General features: G+C 38.2%; 1 protein-coding gene across 4 annotated transcripts in view; it reads left to right on the top strand.

The window, feature by feature from the left end:
- Nucleotides 1-13,847, top strand: part of PCNX2 (pecanex 2) — a 460,152-nt gene that overhangs the window by 221,453 nt on the left and 224,852 nt on the right. For all 4 annotated transcript variants that reach the window (XM_077168355.1, XM_077168358.1, XM_077168357.1 and 1 more), the window contains 3 exons: nt 2,052-2,223; nt 9,565-9,675; nt 10,914-11,005. In XM_077168355.1, coding sequence (XP_077024470.1) covers nt 2,052-2,223; nt 9,565-9,675; nt 10,914-11,005 — 375 coding nt within the window. The remainder of the gene's footprint in view (nt 1-2,051; nt 2,224-9,564; nt 9,676-10,913; nt 11,006-13,847) is intronic.

Below are 13,847 nucleotides of genomic sequence, written 5' to 3'. Positions count from 1 at the left end.
TTTGACCAGCCCACTTTTCATTAACAGGTAACTAGAATGGCCATGTCAATCACATGTATCCTGCTCCCCACAGGGGGCGGTTCCCAGGCTTTTTGTGAGATTGTCTCGCCTTACTTTTTGGCTGCACTGTGACCAGAATATGGGTCATGAAATTATATATGTAGGTGGGCTTGATGGAAAACCCGAACGCACGCATAAATCAGCTTTTGTGAAATAGCTTGCAAGATGCTCTGCAGTTGAAATCGGTGGTGCTCACCCATAATGTGTTTTCAGGTTAAAAAACAGATGGGGAATAGTCCAATGAGTTTTTAAAAGATTGTAATCAGACTTTGCCTAGAGGAGTGAGTGGAATTTTCCTATTGAAAAAATATGAAAAAGATCAATCCTTAGGGATTTTGATGATTGATTTATATAAGAGAAAAGGAACTGCAGAGCAGGGAAATTTTATTAATATGTATTCTTAGGTATCAAGACAAATAAAAGTGACTTAGGTGGTGTGTATTAGCAATAAGTTTAGAATGGTCTGGAGATACAAAATATAGTATGAGAAAAATGAGATGAAAAGTAAATATGATGGTGAGGGTAGGCTCTTTGTAGGTCGGGCTTTAATTTCTGTTTCCAAATTACAAATACAAAGAAAGCGTTCTATGTTCAATAAATTAATTTTGACTTAGAAGATACAAAACTCTATGCCAAGCACATTCAAGGCCAAGGACTTTCAATTCCTGGATAATATATTTTTAACCTTTTATTCAAAGTAATAATCAGGGAAAGAAGGAGGTAGCTATTTAATTATATTTCCTAAAAGGTGTCAGTTTGAAGAAACGTCTCAAGTGCATGTGTATTTGCATACCACACAGCTATTTACACCAACAAATTTGTTTTGCTTTTTACCTGATAAGAAATATATTTGGATTTAACTGAGGCTTTAGTTTCAATATTTTTTTTTTTAATGCAGAGAAAGTATTCCCATACCCATTAATCTATGACCTAGATGGATTCAAAAGGAAATTCCTTCAAGACTGAGCCTGGACTTGGGGTCAAACCTAGCCAGCCCCCATAGACAGTCTCTGTTTTCTTTCCTATTAAAAGATGGTCTCACACTAGGAGTATTTCTATTATAGAAGCAGTGGCAATTTAAATTGCATTTCTAAATATAACATGTTTAAGGCAGTGACTTTAAGAAATTCACATCTGAAACCATATCACTTTACTTCTTCTACTCAACGCAGTTCATCAATAGTAAAGAATACTCACCCCTAATTATTTGTGTTTTTTTTTTTAATATTATGAATTGATTTGTGAGGTGTAAATTCTTTGTTGAATTTTGCCCTGGAAAGCTGATGTTATATCTTTCTTTAATTTTTCCATCCATTAAAGGAGAAGAATTAAGAGTGTTTTTACTTTTCGGCATAACAATATGTGGTCACTAAGATGATGTCTGTTAAGTACTTAGTACTCCTCAGAGGAAATTACTGTAAGAATAGCAGGGATATTTTATTGTTTTTTTTAAAATTAGCCTATTCTACTGAGCTCTACTGAGATATTTTCTGTAATGTCTGCAGGTATAACTTTTATAACTTTATACCTGTATTGTCTAGCTTTCTAAGACACTTATGAAATTGAAACCCACAACTTTATAATTCTATTTCTCATTAATAATGAAGCCCAAGTGAAACTATATAGGACAAATAATGTCTTAAATTCGTTTTGCGCTTAAAATGAGCAGTACAAATGGAAGTTTATATTTCAATGTTGGGGAAGCCCTGAATTAGATCTAGATTTTCTCTAAAGATATTAATTAAATTTTCAGGTAAATAGTGTTGAATCTGAGAGGCATAACATTCTTTTTGATATTCGCATTCTGATTTGACAGAATAAGCAGCATGCTTTCTTCCTGGTATTTTCATATGTATAAATTTCGGTAGGGGAGAGGGAGAATATATTATATGATATGAGTTGTATGGTGTGGTATAAGATACTGACTGTGAGACTTTTTGCTATGTAATCAAAATAAAAGGTACCATTTGGAAATTGTGTTTGTTTCCTAGGGACACAACCAGATCATAACATATAGCAGACCAATCTATTTTTGTGTCCTGTGTGGCCTCATTTTGCTTCTTGATACAGGGGCCAAAGCCAGGCGCCCTTCCACTTATATTGTCTATGGCCTGAAGCTCTTCTCTCCAGGGTCCCTGCAATCAGCTAGGGACCATTTAATAGGTGAGTTAACTGGGGTTGTGGAGCAGGGTTTGGGATGAGGGAGAATGTGTCTCCCCTTTATCTTCTGAATCCCTATTTGGAGAAACCTCCTTATTTTATTACTGGATGAAGAAACGTGCATTTCCCTCTGGCTTGAACATTTTCAGAAGACTACATGGGAGACTGAGCCCAAAGCATCCAACAATAGAATTATTCTAAAGGATTTTGATATCCATTACTAAAATGTTGCAGTACTATACTATCTGCACAGTAAATGATAAGGTACCTAAAAGGTGGTGTCAGTGGGGGACCTCAGGCTGGGATTGGATCAGCCCAATTCACACAGCGCAGATGCTCTGCAAACACATGAGTTGTCATGATTCTCAGTTCAGGTTAATCCTGAACAGTCTGGTCACCCTGGATATTCTGGACGTTCATCATATACTTTGCTTACCTTCCGGTCTCCCACCATTTATTTTCAGTCCTTGGTATACAATGCCTAAAGTAACCTGAATATTGTCATGGTTTAGAGCATAGACTCTGGAGCCAGACAGCCACATTTGAACCCTAGCTCTACCAGTTGCTATATGCGTAACCTTGAGCAAAATTCTTTATCTGCAGTGTGGGGACAATAATTGTACCCACCTCATAGGTTGATGCAAATTTTAAATGAATGGGTGTACTTAAATACATAGTGGAGCAGTGCCTGGCACATAATATTAGCTACTAGTATTGTTACTATGTAAAAAGACTTCCCCAGCATTGACCTGCAATTCTGAAGACTTACCTCCAGATGTTTTGCGGATTCTTGGTAAAGGCAGGCCAGGTGTGATTGGCTATGTTGACACTGGCCAAAGGAGTTAATAAAAGATGGTAGCTAAGGTCACCATCCCTGGATCTGTGGTTTGTTAGCTAGAAATCTTAGTCAAGAGGAGATTGTCAAAGATGTAGATGCCACATCATTCTTTCCCCACTCACCATGATAGTTCCTTCAATATCTTTAGTGGAAATAGGGAGAGCTCTCAGTTATGGCCTCAGCTCTCTATGTACTCATTATAGATTAAAACTCTGGTAGGAATTCCACCTTCTGACTCCCCTTCCTGAACCGCCATTCCCCATTCTTCTTCCTGAAGTTTTGGTAGCAAATTATTCATTCCTCCTAGGCCCACCCAAGGCCGCTTTTGCAAGCGTCCTCAACACCTCTCTTCTTTTAAAGCATGGGAAGAGCTGAGGCGCTTCTTAAAAGGTTTAGGCATCATGTTTCAGAGAATCTCTGAATTCAAATATGAAACAGAAAAATGTTCAAAAAATTAGGAATATATCCCATGACCAGGCTCTCAGTGTCCTCCTGCCTAATAATACTGTCTTCTACACTTTGTGATATTTTTTCACTTTACTTTTTTTATAGTACTTATAATTGTATCAATTGGAACACACACATGCATATGAAAGAAGAAAGGCTTTCCTTCATTTTTGCCTTCTCACAAATTCATTCACTCAACTTCCTTTTGAGATCAGCTGCAATGAAGAAATCTGAGTTTGAGTAGATAAAGATGCCAGGTCATGATTTGGTACACTTTGGGGTGCCAGCCTTTCCTGTCGTTTTCTTTTCGCAGACAGCGGTGCGGGAATTGGGAGCCCAAGGTCACATGAGGACCTGGGGATTAGAGGTAAAGAGGGCACAGAAGGATTTTGAAAGATGTCCAAGAAGTATTTGTTTATGTCAAAATGTTGCCTATCCCTCTTCTTACCCCACACTCAATTTTCTGTAGCTTCTGGTCATCTTTTTCCAGAAACTAGCATGTGAGTTAGTGTTAGAGTTCTACCTTTTACAGGTCTCAAAGATTCGTGACCTAACCTGGAATCCTAACTACCACTGCTCCTTCTCATCTCATCTGTGCACATTTTGTTCCTTCTGCTGAGAAGCTGTCCTGCTGACTCTCCTCCACCCTTAATGACCTCCTAGTTAAATAACTGCTCATTTCTCCTAAATTTAGTCCCATCTTCTATGTTCTCACTACCAACTCTTTTCACAGCACTTAACCCATTTCATAGCAATCCACTTATGTTAGTGATATTTGATTGATGTTTGTCTCCCTCACTACCTTGTAAGCACAGTAAAGGCAAAGCAGAGACCTTTCCCACCATTGAATCCTCAGCACCCTGCATAGTGTCTGGTATATAGTAGGCACTAAATATTTGCTGAATGGATAAACCAATGAACATAAAAGATGCTTTAGGTACTAAACAAATTAATGTGTAAATGAACTTTGGGAATACTTCCTGTTCATAACTCAAGAGAAGCTTGGAATCATTCTTGGGCTATTCACCTCAGCCCTTTGAGTAACGTGGGACTTCATAAGCACCTTTTGCAGATGATTTGTATAAAGAGATTCAGGAGGGAGTGGGGAAGAAGCATGGCATGTTCTATTTACAAATTGTTTTTCTGTAAATGGCTCTCCCCCTTTTCCCTGGTTTTCTTTAATCTGCTCCTACAGAAAAACAAAAAACACTGTGGAATAAACAGCTCTCTTGGCATGCCAAATTTACAATAGCATAAGAATTTGAAATGTTGTTAAGGCTCAATAGTAAGACTTTAATGTACTTGGTAAAATCCTAAGATTTTGCTTTTAGAGGTATTCCTTGTTTGAGAATAAGCTGTTGACTGTGCACAGTATCATTTTATTTTTTGTCAAGTCTGTTCCGTTAGGGAGTGGAGATGGGGCAGGGGATATGGCATTCTTATCTTTTTCATTAGAATTCCATTTCCCTTATTAAAGTTTCTCCTTAACATTTTTTTTTCCTGCTTGTCAACAGCAACAAGTAAAAATGATCATAAAAAATGCAGCCAGCCAACTGCATGACTTTCGAGGTGAAGAAAATGGAAAGATAGGACAATAGGAATCCCTCTGGGATGAGTGTGTTAAACATACTAATGTGTACTGAGTAGGATAAGATTGTGGAACAAATTTAGAACAAATAGAAAAGTGGGGAAGGAGATAGAGGCTTTCCCTATTTTCCTGACTTTATGAGGGTAAAAAGGGCAATTCAAAATTATTTCTTCTACTTTGTGGAACTTCTTCATCCTCCATTAGTCAGATATCAAAAGATCTAAGTAGCTCCTGCTTAGATCTAGCTGCTGTTATTGTTAGGTCCAGAGAATAGTAAGGAGAAAAAGAAAAAAAAATTGTAAGAAAACATACAGTTAATAAGAGAAAAAAGGGAGCATTTAAGAAAAAGGACACAATAGAAATAAGAAATAATTACAGTTGACATTGCTTACCATAGTGTGGCCAAAAAATGTTATTATGCCTTTCACATTATGTTGGGCAGAGGTGGTTTACATCTGATTGGTGCCAGGGAGCGTGAAATATTTGCTAGAGCTGTACCTTCATGGTGATATTTCTGTTATCCACTGCCATTCTTGATTGCTACTCAGCACCCTTCCAGAGGGGAAGGAGGTGACACAGAAAAAACACTAGGGGAGGAGTGGCAAAGACCCAGTGTCTCTTGATGTCAGACAAAGTTGGGCCTGTCCAAGTAACTCTGCTTCTCAGAGTAAAAGGTGTGGAATGCCTGAGGCAGTGGCAGAAGTTGAGTCAGATGGAAATTGGGCAGGTGGAAAAGATGGAAGAAGTGTCTTGCCATAAATAATGTAAGGAGTACCTGAGAAGCCTCTCAAGGAACATTTAGAGGCAAGAAGAAAATATCCAATAATAGAATAATAAAAAGAGGAAGAGTGTATGGTAGCAAAATTTAAAGAATGTGGAGATTGAAATTAACAAAAGAGGAAAGTAAATGTCACTGGCAGGGACGAGTTGCTTTTATAGGCTTGGGGGCAGATTGAGGAGATAGAAACACTGAGAATAATATTATCATATATATATTTCCTTTTTTGATCCTTCATATACATTAAGAATATTACTATGTGAACTTCTGTTTTATTATAAAGAACAATTCTTTTTCAGGAATAAGGTGAAAGTTCTTCTTAGTACTCATTTTCTATATGCAAAGACGGGTGATCTCTGGGCTAGAATTTTTGTGATGTTCATTTGGGTAACTTCAGCAAAAAGCCTATGAGTAAAACTTATTTTGTAATTGTCCTATAGAGGAGACAGCCAAGAGGTCTTCAGTTCTTAGTACCATATTTCAAAAAGTGCAGTAACAAAGTCTGAGAAGTGTAGCGATATGGATCAGATCTGGAAACTGGCTGAAGGAACTGGGATGTCTAACCTGGAGAAGAAACACCTGGTGCTAGCAGGTGACCATGATAGATTCAGATTGTTAAAAGGCTGCCGTGTCCAGGAAGGAGAGATTTATTCTCTAATCCCAGTAGATGGGTAGGTGGATTATAATCCAGTGCAAAAAGTAGCTTGGTTTAGAGCTGTCTGATATAAAATGGATTGCTTAGTGAAGCAAGGAATTCCCTGACTAGGAGAGAGCCCAGCCAAGACTAGATGGCTGACGTGTAAGCGTTCTGTGCCCTAGATAGATTTTTTTTTTAATCAAATGACTTCTAAGGTCCTTTTCATCTGAGCGTTTTATATTTTGTTTTAGCCCTTAGGAATATAACCCTCTGCCTACAATAATGCATCATCAACAAATATTGCCCTTGCAGAAAATTGGAAGTTTTGTAGCCAGTGACTGAATTACTCCCACTCTTCTCTGATCACTCAGATCTCGTATTTCTATGTCTTGTATAAAGATTTATATAAGTAGTCCCTGGTTAAAACAATTCGCTAACCTATAGACAATGAATGGCACGTTGGAGCCGCACTGAATGTATATATATTCTTATCGACTCCATAGGTGCTAGTATTATTTACAATTCATTTTAATTCTGCATTCTTTCATCCCCAAACTTGCAAATATGGTAATGAGCATTATTGACATTTAACGAAAGAAATAAGTGAGTTATTAGTATTTTTATTTATAAATTTTGCTTGAAAAGAAATTGAACAATACCAGACATTTCTCCCTTTAGGATAATTATTAGAGAAAATGAGGAGTAAGGAGAGAGTGAGAGAAAATTAAATCTGCTCAGTAGTAGGCTAATCAAAAATATTTGTTCACAGGGTAAACTGCCAATAACCACAGAAACTTTTTTATTTTTTACTTTTGGAAAAGGGAGAAAATAATTTCAACCATTTCTAGTGTAATTTTCCAATAATCCTGTTTTGTAATACACATTCCCTCTTTCACTCATGTTATCTGCAACTTGAGAGTCATGAGACGTGGACACCATCTTTTCTTTCGTTCCACCTCCACAGCTTTTATTTTAAAGACTAGAGATTTCTTTCTCTCCTACATTCTAGAGAAGATCTAGTGTGTGGTCCTCCCTGTTGACTGCTGTTATCATATTGTTACATTAAGTTCTTATTATGTACATACAGCCAGAACATCTTCAAACATGACTTTCTGGTGTCTTTGCCGTTTAATTTTCATGTCATTATTTATTGTGTTCAAGTTCTTTTCACATCATTAGTTTTCATATCACTGACTAATGTATTTCTAGAGAGAATAATTCTTTACCCATGTTTTGCTGAAAAGCATCCAATATTTGGCTGACTTTAATATTATTTTACACACATACCTGCCCTTGTAGTTCTTCACTCTCAGTGTAGCTTTGGATCATATGCAGCATTTTGGAAGGCAAGCTAATGAAATCTTGTTGCATTTTCCCTTTTCCTCTATCTTGGCATGGAGGATGTAGCACAACATACAATCTTCATTGCTGGGTTCCACGTCTCAAAATTAAGGGAAGAGAGACTTGTCAGTTCCCTTGAAATTATATTGGCTAAGATTTTGGTGCTCATAATTACATGTTCTAAAATTAAATCTGTTTTTATTTAGTTTTTTTGTATTTTCCATGTCTTGGAGTTCCTTTCACAAAATAACTAAAAAGCAAAGGGAGTTGTGTCATATGGTCATGTCTGGGACATATTCGTATCTTATTGTCTAATTTGATTGAGAAGTAAACTGTTCACAGCTGAGCAGATTTCTACAATATAGTTAAAATCGTGCCACAGGAAAGATAACAACAAAACATCCTGTGTATCCAGATGTGGGTCTAACTTGAAGCAAAGTTCCATTTATCACAGCCACATTTGTTACATAAAATTTTACTTTGACAAAGAGTAAAATTTTACTTTTACTTTTCAGTACTTGTGGAGAGGTCTGGGCCATAATTACTTTTAACCAATGATTAAAAAGAGGATGGCACATATAAATACTATCATTCTTAAAATTCCACAGTGGAAAGTTTGCATTTCCCATTTTTTAGAAATAGCTGAAACACCCTCCTCTAGCATCCCTACTTCTATTGTTCACTGTGGTTTGAATATACTTTTAGGCTATAGTTCCAGTGTATAGACATATTAGCTTTCAAATCAAATTTCCTTATTAAGGTTTACCAGTATCAAACTTCACCGACATTCCTTTAGCCAAAGTAGATCCTATCCAATAAACTGAGACAGAAAGGGAGACAGATGTGTTACAGCATTGCTGATGGAGGTTTCTATGTTCCCATGAAACCCAATTTAAGTAGAATTGAGAAAGAGAGAATGGCAGGAAATTTGCTGTAAAATGCGGCTCTTTTCTTCTCCCCCTTTAACAAATCATCTCTGTGAAACATTGAATTATAACTTACAAATGCTTCAGCCAATTGCACAATGTTATTCTTATGATTATGGAGTCAGCCCCATCTTCCTCAGCCAGGGCCTCCTTCATCTATCGCGTGATCCAGTTCGCCTTAGAATCTGACCCTTCAGTGCCACACTATCACAGTATATTGCAGTTACTGGTTTACTTACCACTCTCCTTTATTCCTCTGTGAGTGAGAGTCTTGAGGTCTGATTCAATTCTGAATTTCCCTTCAGTGCTCAGATTACAGCAGACTCTCACTCACTCAACTGTATGAGTTATAGAAGCATAAAGCAAGGAAGCCCCTTGGCTCTTGGATTTGCTCACCTTTCTCATGCAGGAAGACAGCCCCATAGCTATTGTCCGTCAGTTTTGCATGTTCATACAATTTTCCCATTCCCCCTGCACTCCCATCTCACCCAGATCGGAATCTATACTTTCAGACTTAAGACTCGTTATGTTCCCTTATTCACATCCCTTGATGTTTTTGCTCCATCTGGATGTGTTTGTGTTCCTTATTTCAGGATCAGCTCCTTGTGTGCTTCCATATGCATGTTTTCTTCTCAGCCTCCAGAGTACCCTCCCCAGAAAGGGAATTTTGTACTGCTTCTGGTATTCCTGGGTGGCATGGCCTGGAAGGGGAGGGAGGTAGATTTGTAATAGGAGCCTTGGCTACAGTTACCCTCATATTTATCATACATTTTGTTTCTTCACTTTCAGTATTTTTGTATTGCTTCCCTGCAATTACCCTCCTTGGGCTTTTTCCTCAGATCGACACTTTTTGCATTTATCTTTTGGAACAAATTGACATGCTGATTTTTGGAGGTTCTGGTAAGTTGTTTACATACTACTCTTTCTGTAAATGAGCCTAAAGCTCAAATAAGGGCTAAATAATTTCAGGCAAGGAGCAAGAGCCTGGGCAGTTAGGTTTTCTTTGTCCTAAGCAGTGAGCTACTTAAGTTGGGGTCAGTCAGTTTGATTGTGGACCCATGCTAATATAATCAGCCAAGTTAGCTAGGTTGAGTAAAGACACAACCAAAGAAACAGAGAAACATAGACTTCTCTAAGCTTCGGAAGAGATTTTGAGCCCTTCTAACTATTCTTTGTGAAAAATGATGTGCGTGCATGTGAATGTGTGGGAATGTATGGATGTTAAGTGTGTGACTGTGCATTTGAGATGCATATGTCAGTCTGGGAGTATGATTGTGAATGTAATTGTGAGTGTGAATGTGTGTGTGTGACATTATGAGTGTGTGTTGTGTGTGTACCTGTACAGACAGGCAACCTATATCCTAAAGCCATCACCATGACTTTCATTTGGTTTAGTAGACTAAACTTTAGATTCTCACTGAGCTGGATTAGAATCTTACCTAACACTTACTTGGAACCTTAAGTTTTCAGTTTACTGTTCTCTAAAATGGAAACAAAAGTGCTGACCTCATAGGATTGTTGTAAGGATTAAATAAAATAATGTGCAAAAAGCACTAAGAGAATAAGAGGTGTTCATTTACTCCCATCCCCTGTACACACTTAAACACACACACAGGAGTGCTTGCTTTGTGTTAGCACTCCCTCCCTCCCCTCCTGCTCCCCTTTCTCTCTTCCTCTCTCTTTCTCAGTTTCCCCTTTCTTTGTTGAAATTGCTATCCATAGTCCTTTCCCTGGACAGTAGCTTTCAACTGTAAACAATGAGGTTTCCCTCCTCCCACACTGCCACATTCACACAGTCTTTTAAGGATCTGGTAAAAGGTTTATTCCAAATGCTTTCCTCTTGAATTTTTAGTTAAATGATCAGTATCTTTCTTTTACTAGATTCAGTCATTGCTTTTTTTTTGCATGGGCAGGCACCGGGAATCAGAACCTGGGTCCCGTGGCATTGTAGGCAAGCATTCCTGCCTGCTGAGCCACCGTGGCCCGCCCCAGTCATTGCCTTTTGACTGCTCCCATAGATTTATTCTTCGCCCCATCCAGCAGGCATTTGAAAGCTGTAGCCTTTTCTTCCCTTTCCCACATTTATTGGCTGTGAGAGGGAGCAGTCTCTAAATGAGCCGCTGGTGTATGTGTTTCAGCTGTTTCTGGGATCCTCTCCGCCACTTACAGCGTTGCCCGGAGCTTCGCTGCTGCCGCTGTGCTCCACGTGTTCTGCTTCAGTGCGGTGAAGGTAAGTGTGTAAACCGTGAGCCTTTGCCATTCTTGCATTCATTAAATCAACTTACTTTTTAAGTAAACAATTTGTTTTCTCCAACTGCAAGAGAAATGGTATCTGAGCACATCAGGGGGATAATAACAGGGCCAGGCTGGGTGATGCCTCAGTATGCTAGAAGACCCTCAAAGAGACGCTTGTTCTGATGCGGAAGTCATCAGGCTGGCAGCCTCTCCATCTGTATGTCTTTCTGCCACAGTCAGTTAATGACACTGGGAAGGAGCTTTCGCTTACCCTGGTGAGCAGCTTTGCTTCCTTCTAAAACACCGCTCAAAAGACAGTGAAAAAAAAAAAAACAGTGAAGAGATAAAAAAGCATAAAGCTATAGGGGCAAAGAGAGCAGAAGAGCATATAACAGCAACAAAACTTTAGATCCTAGGAAGCAAATGGATGAGAAAACCGAACCCAAAACTGGCAGCAGAGGAAGCCTAAGATAATGATAAAACAAGAAGGACATTAGCTTCAGGTTGCCTAAGACAAGCAATGTAACTACTGGGGACACATGGGTCAGCTTTGTATAATTCACATATTTATAATGACCTCAATAATGAGTATGTTATACCTGTAGTGGGAGAATGGGGGAGGAATGGACATATGTATGGAAGGGAGGGCAGTTAGAGACTTAAATCTTGTCATCCATGCTACAGAGTCAGTAAATAATATATAAAACTGGGAGAAAAAATCAAGAAATAGCCCAACATGCATGTTATTTGGAAATACAGAGATAAATAAGTGATGAAGAAAGCTGAAATCAGTGCCTCTAGGAGACACAGCTACAACACGGGGAAATGAAGGCAGGAGGCCACTGCTCTTCACTTCCAATATTTATGACTGCTGGGTGTCCATAAAGTTTGAAACCATAACAGATACACATAAAGTTGTCAGGGACATTTTCCATCTGTAAAAATATAAATTAACTTTTTTTTTTTTTTACTTTATGGATATCCTGCGTTTAACGTTTTAAATCACACATACCCACCTGATAAAATAAAAATTACACATAAAAGGGTAAATAAAAGGGCAGTGCACCAGATCAATAGGCTGTGCCCTCGATCATGAGGCTTACTCTTGTGAAGCATATGTAGGTAGCAGAGAAGCTTAGCCTACCTATAGGCATGCCTAAGAGTTACTTCTGAAGGACCTCTGTTGTTGCTCAGATGTGGCCTCAGTCTCTCTAAGCCTGAATCTGCAAGTGAAATCATTGCCCTCCCCACTATGTGGGACATGACATCCAGGGGTGAAAGTCTCCCTGGCGACATGGGAGATGACTTCCAAAGATGAATCTAGACCTGGCACCATGGGATCAACAATTCCATCCTGATCAAAAGGGGTAAAGGAAGTATAACTAATAAACAAGCAGTGGCAAAGATCGTTCAAATAGAATTGAGAGGCTACTCTGGAGGTTGCTCGTATACAAGCTTCAGGTAGACCTTGCTACCTAACAAAACCTGCCACCCCCACCTGGAACCATTCCAGCCAATCCTAAAGGACACCTAGGGCAATATATAAGATTCCACAAAGGTTCCAGGTACTAGAGTAACTTTCCAGAAACCTACAACCTCCAGATGGGTCCCTGGACCAGATGAGTCCTGAACCTAGAGGGCCCAGCCTCTCCAGAACATTAGATAGTTCCATCTCCCTACCCCATATTAGTGACAGACCCTTCCAATATGAAAATTTAGAATGGCCATAGCCCAAACAACTGTAAAGAGAAGTATGGACAGATCAAAGGTGATGATGGAGTTATACATATAAAATAGGATTTAACAAATGAATATGAGTGCTGAATCATTAAATTGGTATCTCTTTTAGTCTCCAGTATTTTACAGCAGCTAGAAGTAAAAACCTAAAATTGTGAAATTGTAACCCATGTCAAAGTTTGAAATATGTCCTACAACTAATTGTGGTGCTGTGCTTTTAAATTTACAGTTTTTGGGTATATATGTTATTTTTCACACACAAAAAGTCTATTGTGATGATAAAAAATGTTTAAGCCTTCTAGCCTTCTATATTCTGGAGCAGCTAGAAGGAAAAATGTGAGAGGATTGTATGGGATCTGTCCTGTAATGACTTGTTGAAGAGTGCTTTGAAAACTATTGCTTTTTTTATTTCTTTGCTTTGTCTATATGTTATACTATACAATTAAAAAAGTTAAAAAATTAAAAGAGGCAGTGCAACAGTGGCTCAGTGGCAGAATTCTCTCCTGCCATGCTGGAGACCCGGTTTGATTTCCGGAGCCTACCCATGCCAAAAATAAAAAATGAAAAAAAAAAAAAAAGAAGTAGCATGTTTCAAAGTGTTTTTAATATATATCATATGAATATTTCTTAGCTAACATTTTTTTAAATGAACTTAAAATCTTATTAAACTTATCAGTGACAGTGACAGAAACATCATTGTTTATTGTCTCTGTGGAAGAGAACGAATTCAACATTTTATCTCTCAGTGTGTCACAGTTTAATAAATCTGTGATGATCAATGGCATAATTCCTTCCTTCCCTTTACTCCTTCCACATAGATCTTTTCTCTCAGAATATTTTAAAAAAGAAGGTCTCTTTCCGTAATACACACAAAGATAATTTAGTTGCTAATGGTGGCCCTGTTTGTTACCACATGTATACTATTACTTAAGCTTCTGTAGGCTCATTAGTTATGTTATTAGTTTTTCTGGAGTTCTCTCTTTCAGTACCTTCCTTTGTGCTGTCACAGGACTCCAGGAAAGGTTTTTGAATAGGTATTTTCTTAATCCTTACATTTCTGAGAAATCTTTCTACTGCCTTTTGGTAGAATAGCTGCCTAC

The sequence above is a fragment of the Tamandua tetradactyla genome, chromosome 7 (genome assembly GCF_023851605.1).
Source record: "Tamandua tetradactyla isolate mTamTet1 chromosome 7, mTamTet1.pri, whole genome shotgun sequence".
NCBI classification, from domain to species: domain Eukaryota; kingdom Metazoa; phylum Chordata; class Mammalia; order Pilosa; family Myrmecophagidae; genus Tamandua; species Tamandua tetradactyla.
Note: the sequence above shows the minus strand (reverse complement) of the source record. Positions and strands in the feature narration are given on the sequence as shown.